The following is a 24,605-nucleotide window of genomic DNA, read 5'->3' on the forward strand; positions in this document are numbered from 1 at the left end:
CCAGAACGCGGGCAGAGGGACACTCGTCTGTCCCATCATAAGCAGAAATGATTAGTCCTCACAAACCCATGGGGCTGGGAAACAGCACGTATAATAAAACATCCTGAGTTCAGCTGGGTTTTGGTGGCATTTTAAAGCACACTGTCTGAAACCCTCTATTGATGGAGCTTGGGTCTTTCTGCTTAGGGGGCCCCACTGGGTAAGTGACTCCAGAAGGGGGTGAAAGAGGAAGTGGCTGACCATCTAGCACTAAAAAAAGACCTGGGACTACGGGACCCATATAAAGAGCAGGATAAAACATACAGGCCGCCCCCGTCTTCCAAACCCGCCCAGCCTCCCACTTGTGTCCAGGAAGGTACACTAGGAGGAGAGGGAGACAGGCGGGCAGAGCCCCCAGAAACCACTGAACATCTAACTGCACCAACAGCAAGTGCCTTGCAGGCATTTCTCACAGCCCCGACTCCTCACCATGAGAACTGAAGGAGTTCAGTCTGCATCCCACCCACCTCCCCAGTCGCACCACCCATCTTGTTCCTCCATGTCTTTCTCGCTCAGGAAACACCCTGTCTGTGCACGCTCATGCCGGGACCCCCAAACAGGCTCTCCCCAGCCTGGAACGCCTCTTCCCACAGTGTCTGTCCAAGTCCTATTCCTTCTGCATCAGACACCACCCCCTCCATGAAACGACCACAAATCCTCTGAACCGGAAATAACTGCCTTTCCTGTGCTGCTCCCTCAGGCCTCTGTGAAACCTGTGCAGCTGCAGAATTTATCACACTCTGCCTTGTCTCAATTAATTGATGGGTATCTATCTCGCCCACCAATCTTTAAATGTCAAAGATAGGGGCCAACTCCCACACATAACAGGGTTCCTCACGCACCTAGGGAAGCCCCAGGCACAGTTAAATGCACGTCAGTGACACGGTGACTGAAAAGCATCGCAGGCATAACGCCGGGGCCCTTTGGGGTAATCCAGCAAGCACTTCTGAGCACCTCACATGCCAAGAACTGTGCTGGGTAACAGATGCCTCACATGCTTCGGGAGCTCGACACCTCAACAGGGAGAAAAATACTCAAGCACAACTAAACTCTTCAGTAGGTGTGGGGAGGAAACCTTCTCGTGCGCTTCTCAGACCTTCACGTGCACAGGCTGGAAGTCACCAAGTTCTACGTAGTTCAGTAGGTCTGAGGGGGGCCTGAGAGTCTGCATTTCTGACAGGCTCTCAGGCAAAGCTGATGCTACTGGCACAATGACAATGACAATATTCTAAGCAATGAGGGGCGAAGGTACAACGGAAGAGGGAGTGATTAGCTGTACCAGGAGGGAATTGAGAAGCCGGTTTTCAGAGAGATGGGATTTTACACACTAAGCGCCCGCTGTGACAGCAGCAGGGCAAAAGAAGGAGGGTGGCGTGGGGCGCGGCCTCACAGGAACATACAGGTTGGCAGGGAGGCAGGAGTGCAAACTCGTGACCACAAGACAGTGTTGAACAGACATCAAAGCAAAGTGCCTTAGAACAAAGGAAGGAATGTTTGGCCATTTCTCTCCCTTTGGGAAAAAAAAATTCGAAATGAGCCTTGAAGCATGGATGGGTAGGGTTCTGTTGGCAGAGGTGAGTGGATACTCCAGGCCAAAGGGATAAAATACTAGAGCAAAGAAAGGCCCAGGGCCGGCCGAGTGGCGCGTTGGTTAAGAGTTGGCTTGGGACGCCAGAGGGCCCCAGTTCAGATCCCACATATGAGGGCCAGTGACACTGCCCTCTACAGCTAAGATGCTGAACAACAGCTCAACCTGGAGCTGGGCTGCCGTGAGTCACCAGCGACGGCGTAGGCTGCAGCCCCTGCTGCAGTGGGTTGCCATGGGCTACCGTGTGTAGCCAGCAGCCAGCGTGAGCGGCCAGCAGCCGCAGTGAGCGGCCATCCAGAAGCCGGCGACTGATCTGCCTCACCCGGGAAGAGCGCAATGATGGTGCCAGCTTGGGCCAGTGAAGCAGCGTCCTCCACAACTAGACTGAAGAACAAAACAACAGCAACTTGTCTGTTCCCATCCCCCAATTCCCCAATAAAAAGATCTTAAAAAAAAAAAAAAGGCCCAGAAGTTGGGGAACACAGGACATGAAGAGATAGCCAGCAGGAGGCTGTGGACAACTCGGGGAGAAAAGCAGAGAAGGGGCCAACTCTGAGGGACCTTGACTCTCATGAACACAGCTGGCAGTCCTGGAAAAGTCACCTGGGAGGGGGGGTCAGCACCAACAGGACATCCTTAAGCTTCTCCCTCTTACTCCACAGATGGCAGTGACGGATTTCTATGAGCAGCTTAGAGTAATCAGAGATTCAGGTAAATCAGCAGTCCTTCCCTGAACCCTACTGAAAACCAGCCCCCGCCTGCCGCTCCTGACCCCGCTGCTCCCTGGCTCTCCCTACACATCTTGCTGACTTAGTGACAGCCTATGGACATGGCGGAAAAAAGACAAGCTTTACCCAACACGGGTAGGAGGGCCTTTAAAACCCAAGAGTTGAGCAGCTCTGCTCTACTTCCCGCTCCCTGCCGACTTTCCTGGGGCGCAAAAGAACTGAAGTTCCTTCAAGAACAAGCCAGGACTGGTCTTCCCCGCTCTGCCATGAGCATCGTCTGTCCTGAACAGGAGAAGCAGGGGAAGGTGCAGCTGAAATCCTGTGCTCTGTGGATGAACTATGGAAAATGCATCCTACCTTTCTTAGCCACACCCCTAACACCCTGTTCCGATTGTCATTCATAAATAAGTGAATAACTACTCTCGAGCTTCATTCATACATTCAGTCTTTCCAGGATTTACTGAGTCATACTGTACCATGCAAGGAACTATGTTGGGCCTGAGGGGGCTACCTCTCCGACCTCGCTCCTTACACTTTTCTGTCAGGTCACTCTACTCTTATCACACCAGCTGCTTGCTGTTTCCCCAAAATACTAAGTATGCTCCTGCCTCAGGGCTCTAGAATGCTCTTCCCTCAGATATGCTCGTGCACCACTCCCTCACTTCACTCAGATCCACTCAGAGAGGCTGGCTCTGGTCACTCTAACAAAAACAGCACGCTCAGTCCCCTTATCCCGTTTTATTTTTCTTCATTGCACTTATCAGCTGGACATTTTATATCGATTTACTTTTTATTGGAATGTAGGCTCACACTCACAGAGGCAGTCTGCCTACTGTGCTTACTGCTGGGTCCCTAGCGCTTAGAACAGTATTTGGCACATGGAAGGCACTGGCATATCTGCTGAGCACACTGTTGAATGAGAATGAAATGGGAAGCCACTCAGAGCGGAACGACATGATCAGAGCTGATTCTGAAGACAAATAATCCGTTAGCTGCACAAGGATCATTCCCTAAAGGGCAAAAATTCTCTCAGCACGCTACTAAAGTTAAAGAAATCCTGGCTTAGGTCAAAGGTGAAGAGGGTCTGAATTAGAATCGTGGTTTACTGAGCACCTATTAGGTAAACACCTCAGTAAACAATTCAGTCACAGCCACTGCTCTTGGAGTTACGCTATAAATAATTATGTAACTGTTATTGTTTGATTGCCACAAAATACATATAAACAGAGAGAGGACGAGCCAAAGCCAAGTCCAGAGTTGCAATCCGACATGATTAGATGGGTGGCATGTCATCCTCACACAGAGAAAAGAGATGGTTTAGAAGGAAAAGAGGCTTCATTTTAGATGTAATGAGTATAAGGATCAACAGGACAAACTGAAATGCAGCTCTAGTATTTAGGAGCAAAATAAGGGGTAGAAATACAGATTTGAAAGCCATTTGTAATTTGTAGACGATGCCAACAAACCTCTACGTGGAAGACATGCCAGCAAGTGTGATTTGCCAGTCCTCAGGATAGCTCGGTCAAGGTTACACAACATTTAAGTTTCACAAATCAGCACAGCAAAAAAAGCTTAAGACCTGTGCATCACTTAAATATGTATCCCTTAGAAGTGGATTCCTTTTTTTTTTAAAGATTTTTTTTTTATTATTTGAGAATTGGGGGAATGGTAACAGTGCTGGGGAATTGGGGGAAGGGGAACAGACAAGTTGCTGTCATTTTGTTCTTCAGTCTAGTTGTGGAGGACGTTGCTTCACTGGCCCAAGTTGGCACCATCATTGCACTCTTCCCGGGCGAGGCAGATCAGTCGCCGGCTTCTGGACGGCCGCTCACTGCGGCTGCTGGCCGCTCACGCTGGCTGCCGGCTACACATGGTAGCCCATGGCAACCCACTGCAGCAGTGGCTGCAGCCTACGCCATCGCTGGCAACTCACGGCAGCTCAGCTCCAGGTTGAGCTGTTGTTCAGCATCTTAGCTGTAGAGGGCAGTGTCACTGGCCTTCATATGTGGGATCCGAACCGGGGCCCTCTGGCGTCCCAAGCCAGTTCTTAACCATCGCGCCACTCGGCCGGCCCAGAAGTGGATTTCTTTTATGTAACCATTTTAAGTGCAGCTACAGGACTCAGCAAATAAAATTTGGCTCTTAAATGCGGAGGCAGCATACTACAAAAGCTACAGAACAAGAAAGATTACTTCTTAGTATTAAATGCTTCTGATCAGGAGTTTGGATACAGAGACAAATCCTGTTTTTAGTGTCTCCACAGTCACAGCACTATAAACAATCTTGCTTGCCCACGGTAACAAATCTTCTTGAGCTGATTATCTCTCTCTTTTTTTTTATTGTGGTAAAATATACATCACATAAAATTTACTATTTTAGGGACGGCCGAGTGGTGAGTGGGTTAGAGCTGGCTTGGGACACCAGAGGGCCCCGGTTCGACTCCCACATATGAGGGCCAGTGACACTGCCCTCCACAGCTAAGATGCTGAACAACAGCTCAACCTGGAGCTGGGCTGCCAGTGAGTCCCTGGTGACTGCGTAGGCTGCAGCCCCTGCTGCAGTGGGTTGCCATGGGCTACCGTGTGTAGCCAGCAGCCAGCGTGAGTGGCCAGCAGCCGCAGTGAGCGGCCGTCCAGAAGCCGGCGACTGATCTGCCTCACCTAGGAAGAGCGCAATGATGGTGCCAACTTGGGCCAGTGAAGCAACGTCCTCCACAACTAGACTGAAGAACAAAAAGGACAGCAACTTGTCTGTTCCCCTTCCCCCAATTTCCCAGCGCTTTCTCATCCCCCAAATCCCCATTTAAAATCTTAAAAAAAAATTTACCATTTTAACCACTTTTAAGTGCACAGTTCAGCGGTAATAAGTAGATTCACATTGCTGTACAACCATCACCACCATCCATCTCCAGAACCTTTTCATCTTCCCAAACAGAAACTCTGTCCCCGTGAAACAGTAACCCATTCCTGTTCCCCCAGCCCCCGAGCAATCACCATTCTACTTTCTGTGTGTACGAACTGGACAACTCTAGTTACCTCATTTAAGTGAAATCATACAATATTTGTCATTTTGCAGTTGGCTTATTTCACTTGGCATAATGTCTTTAAGATTCATCCATATTGTAGTATGTATCAGAATTTCCTTCCTTCTTTAAGGCTGAATAATATTTCATTGCATATATGGGGGGAAAAATGTACCACATTTTGTTTATCCATTCAACCATCAATGCACCCTTGAGTTGCCTCCATCTTTTAGCTACTATGAATAACACTGCTATGAACACAGGTGTTCAGTCAGACACCTGTCTTTGAGCTTATTTTTTGAAAGCATTTTGTGTTCTAATCAGATACGCAGCACATTCCGCCCAGACTATTAAGCCATATTTGAATTACTGATCTACTTTGCCTGCCAAAGGCCCAATTTCTGGCCCTTACGTTCACAGCCCTGAACACAGCCAGTCAGGTGCACTGGGACACAGGAGCCATCAGAGTCTCCTCTGGCCTGCCATTCTGCAAGCAGCTAAGCATCCTCAGCTTCAACTGAGAAAGGCAGCATTGTGTCTAGTTAATGCTTTGGAAATAGTCTGCTTTCAGCTCCCGCAGAGCTACAAGACTTTAAAGATGAGATGCAAAATTTAACAGTGACTTTTCCTATGTCATTTATTCAGTCACCAACCAGGATAGTCCCATGATCACCTGCAGTGACCTGGAAAAAAAACAAGTTTTTCACTTCTGGTTCATCTGTACTCTTTAACAAGAGATGCCTCCAATTTCTAGATACTATATTGAAACCACAGACGTACACACTGGGACAGTAAAGCAAAATAAACTTACTCCAGAAGCCTTAAACTTCACAAAGGCCATATCAGTATACCACAGGGGTCAGCCAACCACAGTCAGTGGGTTTGGCCCATGCCTGTTTTTGTAAATTAAAGTGTTACTGGAACACAGCCATACCCATTCGTGTATGTACTGTGTACAGCTGCTTTGGTGCTACAACAGACTTGAGTAGTTGCAACTGAAACTGTACGACTCACAAATCCTAAAATATTTACTATCTGGCTCTTTACAGAAAATGCTTGCCAACTCCTGGTTCACACATCTTGGTTCATTCGCCCCAACTGGAAACAAGTGGTGATGTGAAAAGGCCTTCCTAAACTAACCGTGGGGAAGCTGTCTGGTTCCACACCAAAGAGGCTATGGCAGTGCCAACACTCAACAAATCAAAAGTAGGAAAGGAGGGGCCATGCTAGTAATTTAGGAGGGGCTCAGAACACACCTTTAGCAAAACCATGTGGTCTCCTTTTGCATCAATCAGCCCACAAGATGAACCAGGAGTGGCCAAGGGGCAAACAATGGAGTCTTGTACAAAATAATAAAGGAGCCACCTGCAGTAAGAAGCATCTCCAGACACAGGCTTCTTAAATCACCCAGCCGGATGGCCAAGTTCCAGAAGTCTCAGGTGAACCCCCTGAATGCTGCTTGGCTGGTAACTGACTTTCCAAGGTACCTCCAACTCTTTCCCCAGCCACATGTCAGGCAGCATCAAGCTCTCACGGTCATCTAATTGGTGTTCAAATTTAACAACATTACCCACGACATAATCTGAAGAAGAAACAGAGCAAGCCTGGCTTTTTGATGAATATGAATTCATATCTCAAGGAGCCCATTCCTCCTCTCAGTTCTAACTGCTCGTTAAGCAGGGGCAAGGCTGACAATGAACACTGTGACCTGAAAAAAGTCAGGAGAGGGCCAGCCGAGTGGTGCGATGGTTGGGAATTGGTTTGGATCCCACATATGAGGGCCAGTGACACTGCCCTCCACAGCTAGGATGCTGAACAGCAGCTCGACCTGGAGCTGGGCTGCCGTGGGGTCGCCAGCGACGGCAGAGGCTGCAGCCCCTGTGGCAGTGGGTTGCCATGGGCTACCGTATGTGGCCAGCAGCCAGCATGAACGGCCAGCAGCCGCAGTGAGCGGCCGTCCAGAAGCCGGCGACTGATCTGCCTCGCCTGGGAAGAGCGCAATGATGGTGCCAACTTGGGCCGGTGGGGCGGCGTCCTCCACAACTAGACTGAAGAACAAAACGGCAGCAGCTTGTGTGTTCCCCTTCCCCCGGTTCCCTAGCACTGTTCCCATCCTCCCAATTCCCCAGTAAAAATCTTAAAAAAAAAAAAAAAAAGTCAGGAGAAAACCCCGGAAGGAACAATATTCAGAAACACAAATTTTCCAATACAGTGTCACATCAGAATCAAGAGTCAAGAATTCATATGTCCAGAAGACTAGCAGAAAAAGCCTGCATCTTTCTTCTGTCCTGAGGCAGGAGATGGGGTTGCATCTGGACATACACATCACTGCTCTCTGTGCTCAAAGCTGACACTGCAGTTGGTGTTTGCTCCCTGCTTTGCTTCACACCATCGCAGGGCAGGTGAGTAATCCGACAGAGGATATAAAAGCATGGCTTCCACCACCAAGCAGCTGTGTTGGAGCTCAGATAATATAGCTTTGTGCCTTGGGCAATCTCTTAATATCATTAAGTTTTTTCATGTGTAAAAGGAATGGCTTTGCTACAGGACCTCTACGGCTCCTTTTAAGGTGATTATTCTGGCTCTATAATTATACCTGTAGAGCTCACTGCATTACACATAACATAAAAATGGCAAGCATCAACAAGTCCTTACTTCACTTCCTGATAACCTTCTCCACCTACTTTCAACACAAAATCAGTGTGACAAATTAGGCAAGATTCCAGGCCCAAACATGTGGCTCCTGAAGCCAGTTTCAGCGAAAACTGTGTACCTGGATTTGGTGGGTCAAAAGGAAATATTCTAATACTATGCCTTAAACCCATGAAAAAGACATTTCCTTCGGGAGGCTAAATTCTCAGATCTGTATTCAAAAGCAGGGGCCTTGGGAAAATGCTGGGAAGACTGATGCCACCAGATCTTGAAGAGCCATTTGTTAGTGGTTGCACAACAGAGAGAGAGAGAGAGAGAGAGAGAGAGAGAGAGAGAGAGAGAGAGAGAGAGAGAGGGAGAGAGACAGACAGGCTCCTCTCTCCTAAGCTTGTGGGTGAGCATATAGTATGCAGTTTGGTGGCCCCATTCTGTTCTCACCAATAAACAAAAAGAAGGGAATGGGGGAGGGGAGGGGAGAATCTAAATATGTGGATTTGGTGGGTCTAGATCTCATGAATAAGTTGTGAAGAACACCCCTTGAATCTGGGCAGTCTGCCCAACTTGCTGGACCCAGATGAACCTAACAGATGTGGCCTGGGCCCTGGGCTCCTGGTAGCCCAGAGGGAAGGAGATGAACCCGACTGTTGGGAAGAGGGGATGACAGCCTCCATGGACGCAAACCTCTCTACCCAGACCAAGCCTTATGTTATAGGTTGCCAAGAAGCCTTGTGCTACTGTCCTCCCAACCTTTAAGATAAAATGATTTGTCAAGGAGAAGGGCCATGGGCTTTTTCTGATAGAATACTACTCAGTTGGACTCATAACCCAAGATCCAGAGACGGGCTTCAGGGGAAATGCTCTCATGACTGAATGCAAAACTTTGTACATATGTAGAATATTTTATAACACAGTAACACCTTGGTTTGCGAGCATAATTCGTTTTGGAAACACACTACTTGTATTGCAAGACATCACTCGTTTACCATGTTAAAATGTATTAGAAATGCTTGCTCGTCTTGCGCAACACTTGCAAACCAATTTACTCACAATCCAAGGTTTTACTGTATGTGCATTTTCCTAGGGAGAGGGTTTATCACTTTCATTTTTCAAAGAGGTTCAAGTCACCATAGATATAGAATGTGATTTTAAAAAAAATCCAATATATTACCCTTTTCTGTTATGCCTCTACTTAATTATCCAACAGGTACCCAAGGAATTCAAATTTTAGATATTTAAAAAAAAGAAAATTAAGTAAGGTTTAAGAGTTGGCAGTGAATTTTGAGAAAGTGGCATGCCTGCTAAATGCGGACTTTCATACTCTCCCTAAAACTCGAGAAGATAGAAACAATGACATGTCACTAAGGAGGAGTACAATTCACCGATCTTCTGATCTAAGGCCGATTAATTCACATGGGAGCAGCTGAAATCAGTTCAGTCACTGTCAGTAACAGAAGAGGCAATGGGAGAAGCTTGAAAGAATACTTGACCTGGAATACGGACTAGTCTCTATTCTCTAATCCTAGCTCTGCCTAATTTAATCTGTGACCTTGGACAAGTCCCTTCGTCTGTGCTTGGGTCCTTATCTGCAAAATGCAGGCCTCTGAGGTAGAGCACTAGTTTGCAAACTCTTTTCAGGCAATGAACATTATGTTTAGATAAAATCATCTAGAATTCATCAGAAGCTAAAACAAATTCAAAATGGCAGGCTCAACATATATGCATTTATCTCCACTCCCTCTAGAAACCCCATTAAGTTATGATTCTTACATAATCTCCTACTTCCTGAGCATTTATCACGTGGCTGTTTTAAGTGTATTCACGGATGGAATCCTTAACGCTCATATTAGGCAGGTGACGATCCCCAGTTTACAGATGAAGGAACTGAATCACCAGTGTTTAAGGAACTTGCCCAAGTTTTCACAGCTAATAAATGGCAGAGCCAGGATTCAAACCCAGGCACTCAGGCTTGAGTCTGTTTTATGCGTACCACCTCTCAGGCTGACAGGGACTAGCAAGGCTCCCAAGGAGAAAGAAGCTGAAAGAGATTAGAAATGTTACCAAATTTTGAAAAGCAGACAAAAGAGTAGTGACTGACTTAGCTGGAGAATACTGACTGCTGCATATGGCAAGCCACTGGAGAGCCTCCTCCAAAACTCAACTGTTGGAGACAACACAGGTTTCTCCTTAGGGTGTGTGAGCATAAGGAAGGCTGAAAACAGGCAGGACGACTCCCCTCACCAGGCAAGCACCTGCTCCATCTGCCCCAACAGAGGACTGGCGGTTTCCTCTCTGGACAGGATAAACTAGAGACTCCAGACTTGGGTAACCAGGGCGCCACTGAAGACAGGGAGTGGCCCATCCAGGGGGATTAAGTGAATGTTTGCACACAGAGGCAAGAGCCCCCAGTCTCCTCCCACCATGAGGCTCCTAGAATAACAGCAAGGCTTATTCCATCTAGACCGGCGGTTCTCAACCTTCCTAAGGCCGCGACCCCTTAACACAGTTCCTCATGTTGTGGTGACCCCCAACCATAAAATTATTTTCGTTGCTACTCTATAACTGTAATTTTGCTACTGTTATGAATCGTCATGTAAATATCTTTTTGTTTTCCGATGGTCTTAGGCGACCCCTGTGAAAGGGTCATTCGACCCCCAAAGGGGTGGCGACCCACAGGTTGAGAACCACTGATCTAGGCAGACTAGGAGTAGCATCACCAAAGAACGTGTCAGAAAAGCAAATTCTCCAGCTCATGCCAGATCTACTGAATAAGAAATTCTGGGGTGAGGCCCAACAACCAGTAAAAAGGCCACCAGGTGATTCTAATGCCCACTAAAGTTTGAGAACCATTGGCCTACAGGGAGGCCCACTAGTCCATAAACCCACACCAAAAAGCTTCCGACTTTTTCAATGTATTTGGAAGACAATCTGGAGTCACCAGAAGTTTCAGGAAAGACGCTATCCTGAAAGAGAGACCAAAACAGATTTCACAGAGCAGCACTAGTGAAGAGGAGGGAAATGGGGCAGAGCCTGGTTTGCTTGGCCTCTCCCTGGCACCCACCATCACACTGCCACTGAGCTAGGTCTCTGGCTCTACAGAATACTTAGAAAACGAATGAAGCAGGTGCTCTCTACGGTCCTGTCCAGCTCTAGCCTGTGCCTTTATACTGGTCTTTATGTCCCAGATCCTTGAAACTAATACAGCAATTTAGACTGACACTCTTGGTTGGAACTACCTCTGATAATTTACTTATCTGGAACTCCATCTGATAATTTACTTGTCCTTTTGAATGAACAAAAGGCATTTCAATGGAAAAATCATAATACAAGCATTCTTATGCTAAAGGGTTGCTATAGTCTGTATTTGCATTAAATGCAGAGGAAAAATGCACTGCTTTAATTTTTGCAGAAGTATCTGTGGCCATCCCACTCTTATCATGCCTTTTTTTGCTTCTCTGTATCTTACAAGCTTTCCCCGGCTCACCCTTTCAGGCTAAATCTTTATTATTATCATTAGTCAATTTATTGGGGTGACAATGGTTAGTGCAGGCTAAATCTTAAACCAAAAATTCTCCCCTTTTACTGCTTTTCACCAGTCTCTACTCACCCCAAACGTTACTACCACAACCAGATCATTCTTCTCCTTACAAATCTCTAGTAGCCTTGACATCTTGTACCATGAAATCATGGTGGACAAAAGTCTCTCATTTATATTTAGTTCCTCTGCCTCCTCTAGTCCAGCTCATTTTCTCGAATTCCTTGGTTCTCCACTAAAGATCCTTCCCCCTCTCAGGCCACTTCACTCCTCTTCTGGAAAACTAATCCCCTTCAGGAGGGGTTTAGAGTGATGAAAAACTTATGCCAGGCATGATGCAAAGAATACCACAATGTTCTCATTTGATCCTCACACTAATACTGAGAATTAGGAATCACCCCTATTTTCACATTTGGAAAACTGATGCTTAGAGAAAGAAATTAAGTAACTTGCCCAATTTTAATCCAAATCCTTCAATCTCCAAAACCACACTCTTAACCATTCTACTCTACTGCCTCCAGAGGTCTGACTCAAATAAATATGTGGAAGTAAAAAAGCTTCCTTAAAAGCTTTCTTATTTCCTGCAAAAAATAAGAAGAGCAAAAAGGGCTCTGTCATAGCATTGTTTTGTTTTGAAACGAGGTCCTCCACAGATGCTGACAGCCTTCCAGCCAAAGCACAACAGGGAACTGGGCTTGCAGCAGCATCTCCCCAGCTCCCTGCCTGGAGGGCTCCACATGGCTCAGCAGCGGGGCCAAGGAGCAGCCCAGCATGCTCTCCAGCAGGACTGGATGCAAAACACAGGAGGAAGGCTGGCTCCTGCGCCCAGAATGCCGGTAGGGAACAGGTGGTTAAGAGATCCCGCTCCCCACGCAGCCCATCAGTCCATTTTCTGTGACCTTTGTGGTGGTGGCGGTGGTATGCCTCCCAGTGTGGGGCAGAGCAGCTGCCCACTTCAAAAGGTTTCCGGATCCGACTTTAAAAGCTCGTAAGAGACCAGGTAGCAATCTAACAATCAAGAGCAAGCAATGACTCCTAAGGAAAAGCCTCCGCCTCTATAACACTGCTAACTTCGAAAGGCACAAAGAAATGTCTATGGTGACAACAGAAGGTGCTTCAGTGGTGCCCATCAGAATGTAGCGACGGCCACCGCCCCTTCCTCCACGGAGGGGCTGTAAGTCCATTTTCTCTTGTCTGTGTGACAGAAAGGGGAGGCGGGGACCCCAATGTCTCCCACTCCGAGGGCCTCAGCGGCGCACCTCTCAGCCTTTCCTTGTAAGGGCTGAGAGGCTGTGCCTGTCCGTCTCCCACTCGGCACCTCTCTCCCCTACTCGGTCTCCTCCAACCGCCTTTCCCTCTGCCCGCTAGACCTCGCTTCCCCTGTCGGCCCCGCCCCTCTTTCCTCTGCTCTGGCTGCCTTTTCCTCAGCCCGCGCCGCCCAGCCCTCGGTACCTTGAGCGTCACGTCGCACAGCTTGCCCTGCCGCCGGATCTCCTCCATGACGCCGTAGCCGCGACTAGGCAACTCGGACACGGAGAAGTGCACCAGGTCCTCCAGCTCCTCCGCGCCGTCCTCCACCATCTTCCCCCGCCGCCTCGACTGCGCAGGCCTGGCCGGCCGGCTCCAAACTAAACAGGGCGGGGCGCGGCGCACGCCAACTGCGGCTCGGGCGCCGGGCTGGGATCAGACAGGCCTGCGCGGCCGCCGTAGTCAAAGACGGCTCTGCGCCGGAAGTCCTGCTGCCCCGCTTCCTGGTTCATGTGCAGCCTTCTCTCCCTCGCCGTCCCAACCGTGGTCTCGCGCTTGCAGCTGCCGCAGTCTTCCTAAAATCATCGGTCCCATCTTCCGTCTTACCGATTCCGCCCTGGCCTTACTCGTATCTCAACAGACGACCGCAGACTTCATTTCCGCCACCACCCTGATACTTCCGGAACCTCCGGAAGCGACCCGTTGCCATGGCGGCCGTGTATACATACAGCCCAGTAGCTGAGCGTACCGGTTTTCGGTCGGGGCAGTTGCAGCGGTCGCCCTGCGAAAGGGCTGCTGCCTCCTGAGAGGTGAGCAGGGGCCACGCGCCAGGGTGGGAGAAGGTTGGTTGGAGAGAGAGTGTATGCCCCGGCAGCGGGCAGCGGCTGGGATCCGAACACCGCTCCACCTGGAGTTCACTGGGCTGGCTCGCTGATCTGTGAAACTCCGGCGGATGAGGACGCGGCATCGCGGGGGCCGTTTCAACTTGGCTGAGGCTTAGGTTCTTCAGATCTAACGTTCTCTGGTCCCACGAGAGTCCTACATGGTTCAGAGGGCGCGAGGCGGGGGGCCAGAGGTCTTCTGGGCTTTTCTGCACTTGTAGGTTTTCGAACTGGATGGGGCTCCCGGAACGCCAATCTGAGCCCTTCGATTTACAGATTAGGAAACCGCTCCAGAGAGGGTTAGGAATGGTCCCAAGGTCCACTGCCTCCCAGATTTTACCAAGGGGTCCGGTATGTTGGGTGAGAAAAAGGAGAAAGGCCAGTTCTGCCTGGATCCGAGTCTTTTGTTTGGCCCCAAAGTGGGTGCATTTGGGCCCTGTTTTTTTGTTTGTGTCATTTTGGTTCAGATGCTTCTGCATCAGATGTGTCTCTGATGACGGGTCGCTTTCTCATGAGAACCCCTCATCTGGGCAGAAGCGCTGGAAGATAGGGACCCTCCTGGTGCCTACCGACCCAGCAGATGCTCCCTCTCCTTTTATCAAGCTTTCAGATGCTTGGTGGCAATTCTGTTCATTCTCACCTCTAAAACAAATGAGGAAACAGCGATCCTCTAAGCAGCGAGGTTTCCTGGTGGCCACTCAGAGGTTTACTTATTTACACCAGAAATATGTAAGGATAGTGCCAGGGAGAGAGGGGCATTCGTTCCCCACAAGGTCCTAGGGGAGAAGGACCCTACTAAAAGGGAGGGCGTGGTGAGGGGCTGAATATGGTTTTTTGCGAGTGGTGCCTGGAAACCAAGTGTCTCCTAGAAGGGCTGTGGACTCAGATATTGGAGGTGGTGTGGGAGGAGAGTGACATTATATGCCCCTTGGGACTTTTCTCAGTAGTGACCGAAGATGGAGCAACACATGGAGATTCAGCCACCCTCTGACTTCCAACCATGACCATCACCACCAACCACGATTTCTTGAGCACCTGCTCTGTGCTGGGCACTGCTCTGGATATTGAGGGGGGATTCAAAAGAGATAAAAGGCACAGCCCTATCTCCCATGCAGCTTGTAATTTAATTTAGGAGCTGAAACCCACTCAAATGATGCGGCATAAGAACACTAACAAGCATTTCAGTAAGTGCAAAATGGCATGGCGTCTCCAAATGTCTGGGTGTTGAGGGACTGCTGAGTAGCAGACTCACAAGGGGTTGTAGTTAATAGAGAAGGCTTGCCTCGGTTGGCTGTGGCTTCTGGCATGCCTGGTGCCATGGGTGTTTGCATGGGGAGGGCTTGGGAATCACAGATAGGGTGACTGCATGCATGCGCATGTTGGCAAACTGTGGGGTAGAAGAGGAAGAGGCAGGCTCTGGGGGAAGGGTGATGCTTGGAGCTGGCCTGTGCTGCCCTTGTGCTGTCAGTGGGTGGGGGCTGCTGGGAGAGCACCTGCCCCAGAGCTGCTCTACTTCTTCATGGTACCCTTCAGAGGGCATCCTGGGCAGGAGGATGTGCCCTCGGACGGGTGTGGGGAATGGTTCCCAGAGCTTTAGAGATTGAGGGTGTTTGCATGAGTTAGAACATGCCTCCCTCCACTCTCAACTTCCCCGTAATCTAGATCGAAACGAACTTTAGTTGTGAAATTTTCTTTTTAGTTTCCTCAATTTAGGATTCATGTTAGAGCTATTTGTAGCTTTTTGTTTCTAGAGCTCAATTTTTCCGACAAAAAAATTTAGGGCAGAAATTGGACAAGCCATTATCTTGCTCACCTGAGTACCTTTTAGATTCATTTCCTAAAAATTAGGTCTGAATGACCCCACAGTGGAAAGGGCTTCCATGAAATCATTACTGAGGAATGGAGGAAGTGGACACACACTCTATAATAGGCAAATATGAAAGTAACATGTTTGCTTATTTGATTTGACATATGAAGGGCTTGTAACTGGGGTTAGAGTTCAGTGTCCACATTGAAACTAAATAGAAAGAGCAGGACCTGTCTCTAACTTGCTTCTATAGAGATATTTAATGCTACTTGATGATAGTTAATATAATTGTAAGAGGAAATCAAGGGGTCAACACAAGTTGTGTCTAGAAATGTGGAAGAACATTAATATTTTAAAAGCATGGAGTCATTTCTATCAGGTAACACACATTGGACCTGTCTTAGATAATGCATGTAAAATGTTACCATTCTTTATTGAACGCACTTTTTTTAAAAGTGCAATAATTAACTGCATTAAAAAGAAGAAATCCCTGTCGTGCCTGACTTTTCTTTGCAGTAAAGGTCTTGAAAATTAGCTTTTTAACAACATTAAACATCATATCAGTTTATTTGTTAGAGTGCTTTGTAGTAGCGCAGGCAATTTATTTTTTTTCCTTAATAACTGTGTTGATATTGCTTTTTTGCAATTTGAAGATGAAATGGAGTGAGCTCCCTCTCTATGCCTCATGTTTCCCTAACTCTTCATAAATTCAGTAAATTTCTTTGTTGGTTGTCCTTTTCAGAAGTATGCAGTTTTCCTTAGCCTCTGCTCCTCTCTCCTGTGCATAAATGCAGGAATACAAATATATGTGTGTCTATCTGAAAGAAAATTATGAGAATATAGTTAGGCTTTAGGAGAAGAAGAGGAGGTAGGGGACGATCTGTGATTTTGCCCTCAACGGAGCACCAGAGAACAAAGAATATTTGATTATGGGCTAGATTAAATCTATGTCCAGCGAATCTTTTTCTGATCTAAGTTAGTCTGATAGAGGTGCTGCACCTGAAGTAAGGTATGTTAATGAAGAAAAGAATTAGTTTTCAGGCCTTTCATAGTAAGTATTTGCAAGGAAAATCTAATGAATGAGGCAAAGCATAAGTGGACTTGGATACAGAACATTTCTAGAGACTACATCTAAGATTAGGCCGCTACAGGGAGCGTTCTTTGCTTTGTATTTCGGTCCCGTAGGTGGTCATTGGTGGAAAATGGTGAGGCAACCTGTAAAGTAGGAAGCACACGTACTTACTGGGCCACGTCCTGTGGGCAGAGCACTGAAATGCTAAGGGATAAAAAGGAAGACCGGCATCCAGTGGGATAGGAAGACATGGACTGCGCATCAGTCTTTTCTAATCCTCTTCATGAATGATGCCTCCCCTCTCATTGTAATTTGATGATGTCTACTGAAAATTTCGCTATTTTCTTCTTTTTAGCTAGAATGGGGACTAGGAAAAAAGTTCATGCATTTGTCCGTGTCAAACCCACCGATGACTTTGCTCATGAAATGATCAGATACAGAGATGACAAAGTAAGTGCGGTGTGTTTGCCTTCACCTGCCTGGGCCTCTCTCTGTCCCACCTCCAAACAACCTTTGAAGGACCAAGACAGAATTGGTAAAAGCTTAGACGGACTCTAGAGTCCATAAAGTCCAAGCCATACCCCCACAATGCCATTGATGAAAAAAACCCCATTTTTAATTGTCTTTTCGGTTAGTAAGTTTACCTTCATCCTTGTATCTGACACAGAAAAACTGACATTTGTCCATACTCATAAAGCTTTCTGGTGATCAGATCTGCTGTTACATAATCTCCCAGGGGGTACAGTAAGAATGTCTCAAGTTGATTACTGTTAAACTTACCAGAGCAGTGCGGGGAACTCTTGTCGAGAGAACTGGAAAGATTTATCCATCCCCATGTCCTCATCACTGACCCGAGAACCTTTTCGAAGACTGTGATGGACTTAGGACAGCTTGAGAGTGTTAGATGCTTTTATTCAGCAAACATTTGTGGATCTACTATAGGCAGCATTGAGACATTCTTTAAGGGAAGAATTCAAGGGCCAACTGCTCAAACTTCGAACGTCCTAGTAGTCAGGAAAAAGTTCACGTGCCGCCCTGTGAAGTGTACACTTGGACATGGTTTCAGTGGATGCAGAAGCACAGAGCCATTAATGTATGAATGGACCAAGCCTCTCTCTCTTGATCTTAGTTTTCTCTGTGTGGCCGTGTCTTGGCTCCTGCATTAGGGCAGCCAGTCTAAGATTCCGAGAGTCTGTTTACATCGGAAGTCCCCATTGTGAAGAATGGACTCTACCATTGACCTAACCCAGTATGTTCCTAAATCAGCAGCTGCCTTGGGGGCTTGCTGTGGGGGGATCTAAAAATATAAAAACTGTTTCAGGCATCTTTGCATCTAAAGATGCCTAATTACGTGCCTAAAGATGCCTGATTACAAGTAGGCAGACACCCCTGATTTACTCTAATACCAGTGAGTAACTAAGTGTGTCTGAGAAGGCCCAGAGCCTTTCCTATAGCTCTTATTTCATCTCTGCTCACACTGACCATAGCGCATCTGTGGAGGTAGCTGCTCACCACAGTCCTGAGGGAGGCCTCACCGCCAGCGACCAGAGAGAGAGGTGGGCGCAAGCCCAGCCACTGTGACCAAGCCCACTGTTCTCTCTGGCCTAATCCAAGGCCTCCCTATGCTTACTGGCCGTGGCTAACGCTGGTTTGTTAAGAACATGATAAATGTGCTTGACCTCATGTCATAGATGGAGGAACCAAGACAGTACCCTGCAAACTAGGGAGAGATGGACCAAAACTAGCAAGTGCCCCAGTCCACTGATCCTTCTACCAAGGGCCACGTGGCCTCCCTACAAGAGCTTCCTTCTCCCATCTCAAACAAATCATCTGGAATATCAGCCCATATGAGGGAGTACCTGTTCTTCCTAGTTCACTTCTTCTATTTCCTCTGAGTCAGGGATATTTTTATACCAGTCTCCTAACACATAGCCCCCTCCATCCCTCCCTTCCTCCCTTTTTTCTCCTAGACCATTGATATTCACTTAGAAAGAGATACTCGGAGAGGAGTCATCAATAACCAGCAGACAGACTGGTCATTCAAGCTGGATGGAGTTCTCCATGATGCCTCTCAAGACTTGGTTTATGAGACAGTTGCGAAGGATGTGGTCTCTCAGGCCCTCAATGGCTATAATGGTAATTTAGTTCATTAACTGTCATTTTACATAAGAACCCCCAGAACCCCTCGTGGAGGAAGAGGTGCACATGTTTTTTGGTGAATAAAATAAAATATAACCTCATTTACTAACTTTTGGTTGCTTATTTGTCAGTTTCCATGTTCTTATAGGAGAAAACTTGCTATTTGGTTGTGACATTATGGTCATGGCTTGATCCAGTGTCCTGGGACCCTACCTTCATAGGAATGACCTTGGCTTTCTATAGGTCACAGGGATTCAAGTATTATCCTGCTTCAAATCACTCAAATATTAGTTTTGAAGATAATGCCCTTAGGATTAATTTGACTGCATCCAAACATTTTTCTCTTGGCCACCTGCTTGGAGCCATTTCCATTCATTCTACCAGCACAATCAACCTATTCATATTCTAGTATAAGATTATTTAGATGTATCACTAAAAACTTGAGTAGCGTTTGATTTTCTTAAATCAAAAGTGGCTTTGTTAGGACATTTTTACCAAGTTGTTCAATGTAAGATTGTTTTAAAATCGTAGCAAGATTTTAAAATCCTTAGAATATATTGTAGTCTGTAGACTTGATATGGTGGCGGCTGACTAGAATGGTCCCCGTTTGCAAGTTTTAGGTCTGTTTACAAGTGCGTTGAGTGTAGATGCTCAAACATTGTAATCTCTGCTTGTGATAACACAGGTGTGGTCCTCATTGACCCTGAGGAGATGTGGCCTGGGAGGTAGAGACTGAGGAACTGGGGAGGTTTAGAGTCCTGGGTCCTGGGTGCTGTGGAACCACAAATGGGCTCTGAGCCCCAGCTGAAGGGACTCCTTCCTGCACATTTGTGTTGAGTAATAGACACTCTTTCTGACTTCCAGCTCAGATCCTGAATTAAGGCCTCTTGTATAATAATTGGTAAGACCTACCAATCCCAGGAACTAGAGCATCCATTTGGCAAAGGCAAACGCTGATGTCCGTGGCACTGCATTGCCCAGGCAGGTCTGCTGTGTCAACACCCAGAAGCAGCCTTCGGGGTGGGGTCTGGCTCTTCCGGCCCTGGCTGGGAGGAAGAGCAAATGGGAACAGGAGCCCAGGGTGACTGTGTGGTTTGTGTCCTGGAGCTTGGTGGTGATGGTAGAACTAAAGAATGTAAGAGACGCAAGTGCAAGTCTCCCCAGAGAGAGCAGTGGCACCCGATCAGGAACTTACTGGTCATGGTGATCCGTGTCTGGAAGCGGCGTGGGGTCGACCGGCAGCCCTGTTTGATCCTGTGGGAACTTTCAGTCTACCAAGAATTCTCACCATTAGCAGGAAGTGCCCTCCCCACTCCCATCTCTTCCGGGGCTTTGGAAGCTCTTCTTGCCTCCTGCCTGGCCAGCCGCCCGGGGAGGCCCAGCCCTGAGACTCTGGCAGTTCACGATCTCGCTGAAGAAGGGCTGGAGTTCAGTGCTGTTAGCCCTCTCCTCATCTTTCTAGGAAAATACCCAGTTCCTCTGTTCTCTGGGAGTCCCTGCTCTCCTCAGATCTCTCGGCAGAGGGAACGGTAGAACACTATATGGGCCACAGATTGAGAGCAGCTGTCTGTGTTTTGGCCATTCATGTCCCTGCCTCCCTACCCGCCCGCCCTCTGTGGCAGGAATTCCCGATATCCTTGGCTGCTCCTGGTGGCCACCTTCACACCAGGGTCCCGGCTGGCACCAGGCATGCTGGGGGAGGGAGAGCTATCCTTGGAGCCATTTTCCTGGATGTCACCAATTGCGTTTTGAAATATTTGCAGGCACCATCATGTGTTATGGGCAGACGGGAGCTGGCAAGACATACACCATGATGGGGGCAACTGAGAACTACAAGCACCGGGGGATCCTTCCTCGTGCCCTACAGCAGGTAGAATGGGCCCGCAGGTGGGGTGCCACACAGGTCCCCTCTCTCTACCATAGATGCTGCCGATCCCGGGCCGGCCACTGGAAACAGCGGGGTCCAGGCCTCAAAGGAGTCGCAGTCTTTAGAGAAAACAGGATGCACATGGTTCTGTGTGTGTGTGTGTGTGTGTGTGTGTGTAAGTCAGTGTGTCAGAGGCCTCAGGAAACCGGGAGTTCAGGTTTCAGACTCTGACCCACGCCCGTGCTGAGCCTGTTGACTCATTGGTGACAGGGAGTGGGACATGCTGACTGGCTTCGTGCCGCTCTGGTGGCCTGTGATCCTGTAACTGAGGATTTGGAGGTCTGAATCGTGTTCCTTCCTGGTTTTGATGAGGGGATATGGACCCTGCAGAGCTTCCTTACTGGCCTGCTCTGGCCTCTTCCTCCACCGCAGCCCCAGAGAGAGCCATGGGAAGAAGAGGCGGGCAGAGCCAAGATACCAACTCTCAGGACCAGTCGGCCCTGGGGGTCTGGGAAGTGTGACTGAAGACGAGACAGATGGGCCTTCCTTCGGGGTCTGCTAGCCTGGGTTCTGTGAGGGCTCTCTATTGAAAAGTAGGAGGCAAAGGGCTTTTTCCCAAAACCATCTTGAGCTTCAGTAGTGTAACCCAGTGCTGCCCAATAGAAATACAGTGTAAGTCACATATGCAATTTTGAGTTTTCCGGTAGCCACATTTAAAAAAGTAAATCAGATGAAATTAATTTTAGTAATACATTTCGTTTAATGCAACATACTCAAAATACCATTTCTACATGTAATCAATATGAAAGTTATTGTAATATTTTATATTCTTTTTCTCATAGTAAGTCTTTGAAATCCAGGATGTATTTTATACTTACAGCATTTCAATTTAAACATTAAATATTCATCAGAAACCCTTGATCTGTATTTAGATTTCATAAAATTTACAATTGAAAAAGCAGATTTAGAACCCCAGTTCTTCCAAACATACTTAAAAGTTTACCAGTAACTGAATTTAGTATCAGCTTTTCAATTTCAGTGAATTCAAATTCAAATTTAAAATTTAGTTCCTCATTTGCACTAGCGACATTTCAAGTGGTCAACAGCCACCTGTGGCTAGTGTCTACCGTATTGAACAGCACAGAGCTAGACTGTTAAAGTAGGATGGGACTTCAGGGATCATGCAGCCCAACTCCTCATTTGACAGATAAGAAAATTAAGATCCAGAGAGGGGAAAAGATCGTCCAGAGTCACCTGCTGGTAAGTACTAGGGAGGGTATTAGGAGTTGAGAAGGCTGAGGCTTCGCTTCTTCCCTTACTAGTTGAATGGCCATAGACAAATAATTTTATTGCACGGAGCTTTCCATAAATGGGTATTACTCTGCCCTGCTTCAGTCACAGAGAGTTCTGGGGATGGAATTAAATAATGGCTGTGAAAGAGGCTTCTATACAGTGAGGCCCCATAAACAAGAGATCTTCACTCCAGAGTCCTTTCTATTCATCATGCCTCCACTTCTTGGAACTGCACAATTATTAGCCAATCTGTAAGTCAGGCCTCAAAAAGCAAGATGATAGATATCACCCAATGGACTGAGAATTATAATAATTGTTGCGGATGACTGTTACTAGACTAGACTGCCAACTAGACTGTAAATTCTTTTAGGACAGGGGTTTTCTTATTGTACTTTTGGTGTTCCCTCGTGAGGTTAAGAACTCTCCCTACACTAGCTGGTCATTGGAGTTCTGCTCTTGGTAACTGCTGTCCAATCTCCCATCTAGGTTTTTAGGATGATTGAGGAACGCCCCACACATGCCATCACTGTACGTGTTTCCTACCTGGAAATCTATAATGAGAGCCTATTCGATCTCCTGTCCACTCTGCCCTATGTTGGACCCTCAGTCACGCCAATGACCATCGTGGAAAACTCTCAAGGAGTCTTTATTAAGGGCTTGTCAGTCCATCTCACAAGTCAGGAGGAGGATGCATTCAGCCTCCTTTTTGAGGTGAGACGATCAAGACTAAGGTTTCCTTCCTTCCACCCTTCCTCCCTCTTTCCCTCCCTTCCTTCCTTTCTTGTATTCTTTTTCTCACGCCCTTCTTCTTAGTTTTTCACTTTGATAATCAGAATGAAAATTAATATATACTCATTTAGCAATTTCAGCTAGTTACTGAAAAAATATAGGAATAAAAAAAGAATTCGCTCATTTGTTTCCTACATATGGCAACAATGATGTATATTTTGGCTTATTTCCTTCCAGTCTTTTTTCCTGTGCAGTTTTTTCTTTATATAGTTGAAATTGTCCTTATGGTTTTTGGGTTTTATTTCCAATTAACATTAAATCATGAGCATTTGTGGTATAGAAAAAAATAAGAGTTAGTGTTCTTGGTATATAAAAGCTCTTACAAATCAATTTTAAAGTCCCACAGTGTATGTTATTCTTTTTTAAAAGTCATAGTGGTTGGAACTCTTATATATTGCTGGTGAAATGTAAAATAGTTCAGCCATTTTGGCAGTTTCCTAAAAAATTAAAATTAATTTTATCCATAGGACCTAGCAATTATACTCCTAGGAATCTACCCAAGACAATTGAAAGCATATGTGTACACAAAGACTTGTACACAAATATTCATAGCAGCAATATTCATAATAGCCAAAGACTTGTATGTTTATCTGACGCTGCGAAGCCTGAGTTTCTCTAGGTAAAGCCAAGGACTGCCATTGCTGGGTCATAGAGTATGTGTGTCTTAAGCTTTCTTAGATGATGCCAACTATTTTATTTTCCATTGTAGTTATCAGAATTCTCATTATTATGGCTTTAAAATTCTGATCAATCTGGCTGGTGTGTAGTGTTTCCCACTGTGGTCTTGGTTTGCATTTCTCTGATTACCAATGAAATTAGGAACTTAACATGTGTTTATTGACCATTTCGGTTTCCCTGTTCCTGTCTTTTGTTTATTTTCTTTACAGATGTCTTTTTTTTCTGACATATGTGTATAAATTCTTTGCATATTCTGAAAACTAGTTCCTTTTCAGTAAAACACTAGTTCTTTTTCTTTACTTTTTTTTTTTTTAAAGATTTTATTGGGGAATTGGGGGAGGGGACCAGCCAAGTTGTTGTTCTTCAATTTTCATTGTGGAGGGCGCCAGTTGCCATCTGGCTTCCTGTCGGCAACTCGTGGCCTCTAAGCTCAAAGTGCTGTGTTCAGTCTTAGTTGCAGGTGGGTGTAGCCACCATCCCATGCGGGAGTCGAACCAGCAGCCTTGTTAAGAGTGCATGCTCTATCCACTGAGCCATCCAGGCTGCAGCTCAGCTCAAGATGCCAAGTTCAATCTTAGTTGCAGGTGGGGATAGCCTACCATTGAAAAGGCAGTCTTGTTGTTACACCAGCTGAGCCATCCTGCCACCTGTTGGCAGCTCAGCCACAGCTCAGCTCAGGTGCAGCATCACTGGCCCATGTAGAAATTGAACCCGCAGCCCTGTTGCTCAGAGCTTGAGCTCTGAAGCCAACTTTTAACCAACTGAGCCACTCGGCCAGCCCTAGTTCTTTTTCAAGTATTTCTTTTTCATGTGTGTTGCAAATACCTCCTCTTTCCTGTGGCTTGCTTTTTCTCTCTCACTTTATGTGATATTTGATGAACAAAAAATTCTTAATTGATTAAGTTGAATGTGTATAAATTTTTTGTTTTGGCTTTTTGTGTAAAGAACATATAAGAGGATTAAAAAGAAAAATCCATTGGTAGAATTTACCAGTAAAGCCATGTGGTCCTTGACTTTTGTTTTAGGGAGGTTTTTGATTATTAATTCAATCTCCTTACTAGTAATGGGCCTGTTCAGATTTTTCTATTTTATCATGATTCAGACTTGGCAGTCTGACAGTCCCTATCTTTGAACTGAAGCATTTCATTCCATTTGCAATTAATGTAAATTATTAATATATTTCATTTTAAATCTGCCTCTTTTTCTCTCTCATTTATCATAGAAATAACAATTTGCATATTTAGTTGATATACACACATATATACACAAG

At 46.6% G+C, this 24,605-nt stretch overlaps 2 protein-coding genes across 13 annotated transcripts in view; one reads left to right on the forward strand and one right to left on the reverse strand.

The window, feature by feature from the left end:
* KLHL18 (kelch like family member 18) overlaps positions 1-13,158 on the reverse strand; it is a 65,694-nt gene extending 52,536 nt beyond the window's left edge. For all 5 annotated transcript variants that reach the window (XR_002122754.1, XR_002122753.1, XM_019632651.1 and 2 more), the window contains exon 1: positions 13,014-13,158. Coding sequence is in view for 3 of the 5 variants with exons in the window: in XM_019632651.1 (XP_019488196.1) it covers positions 13,014-13,142 (129 nt within the window). In the remaining 2 variants the exon portion in view is untranslated. The remainder of the gene's footprint in view (positions 1-13,013) is intronic.
* A 370-nt stretch (positions 13,159-13,528) lies between these two features.
* The window catches only part of KIF9 (kinesin family member 9), a 39,195-nt gene continuing 28,118 nt past the window's right edge, over positions 13,529-24,605 (forward strand). For 3 of the 8 annotated variants that reach the window (XM_019632560.1, XM_019632608.1, XM_019632615.1), the window contains exons 1-6: positions 13,529-13,618; positions 14,635-14,874; positions 16,925-17,019; positions 18,540-18,705; positions 20,472-20,578; positions 22,355-22,579. In XM_019632560.1, the coding sequence (XP_019488105.1) occupies positions 14,841-14,874; positions 16,925-17,019; positions 18,540-18,705; positions 20,472-20,578; positions 22,355-22,579 (627 nt within the window). In that variant the 5' untranslated portion in view covers positions 13,529-13,618; positions 14,635-14,840. The remainder of the gene's footprint in view (positions 13,619-14,634; positions 14,875-16,924; positions 17,020-18,539; positions 18,706-20,471; positions 20,579-22,354; positions 22,580-24,605) is intronic. The other 5 variants (XM_019632571.1, XM_019632578.1, XM_019632588.1 and 2 more) reach the window with 5 other exon arrangements.

Source organism: Hipposideros armiger, unplaced genomic scaffold (genome assembly GCF_001890085.2).
Source record: "Hipposideros armiger isolate ML-2016 unplaced genomic scaffold, ASM189008v1 scaffold_18, whole genome shotgun sequence".
NCBI lineage: Eukaryota > Metazoa > Chordata > Mammalia > Chiroptera > Hipposideridae > Hipposideros > Hipposideros armiger.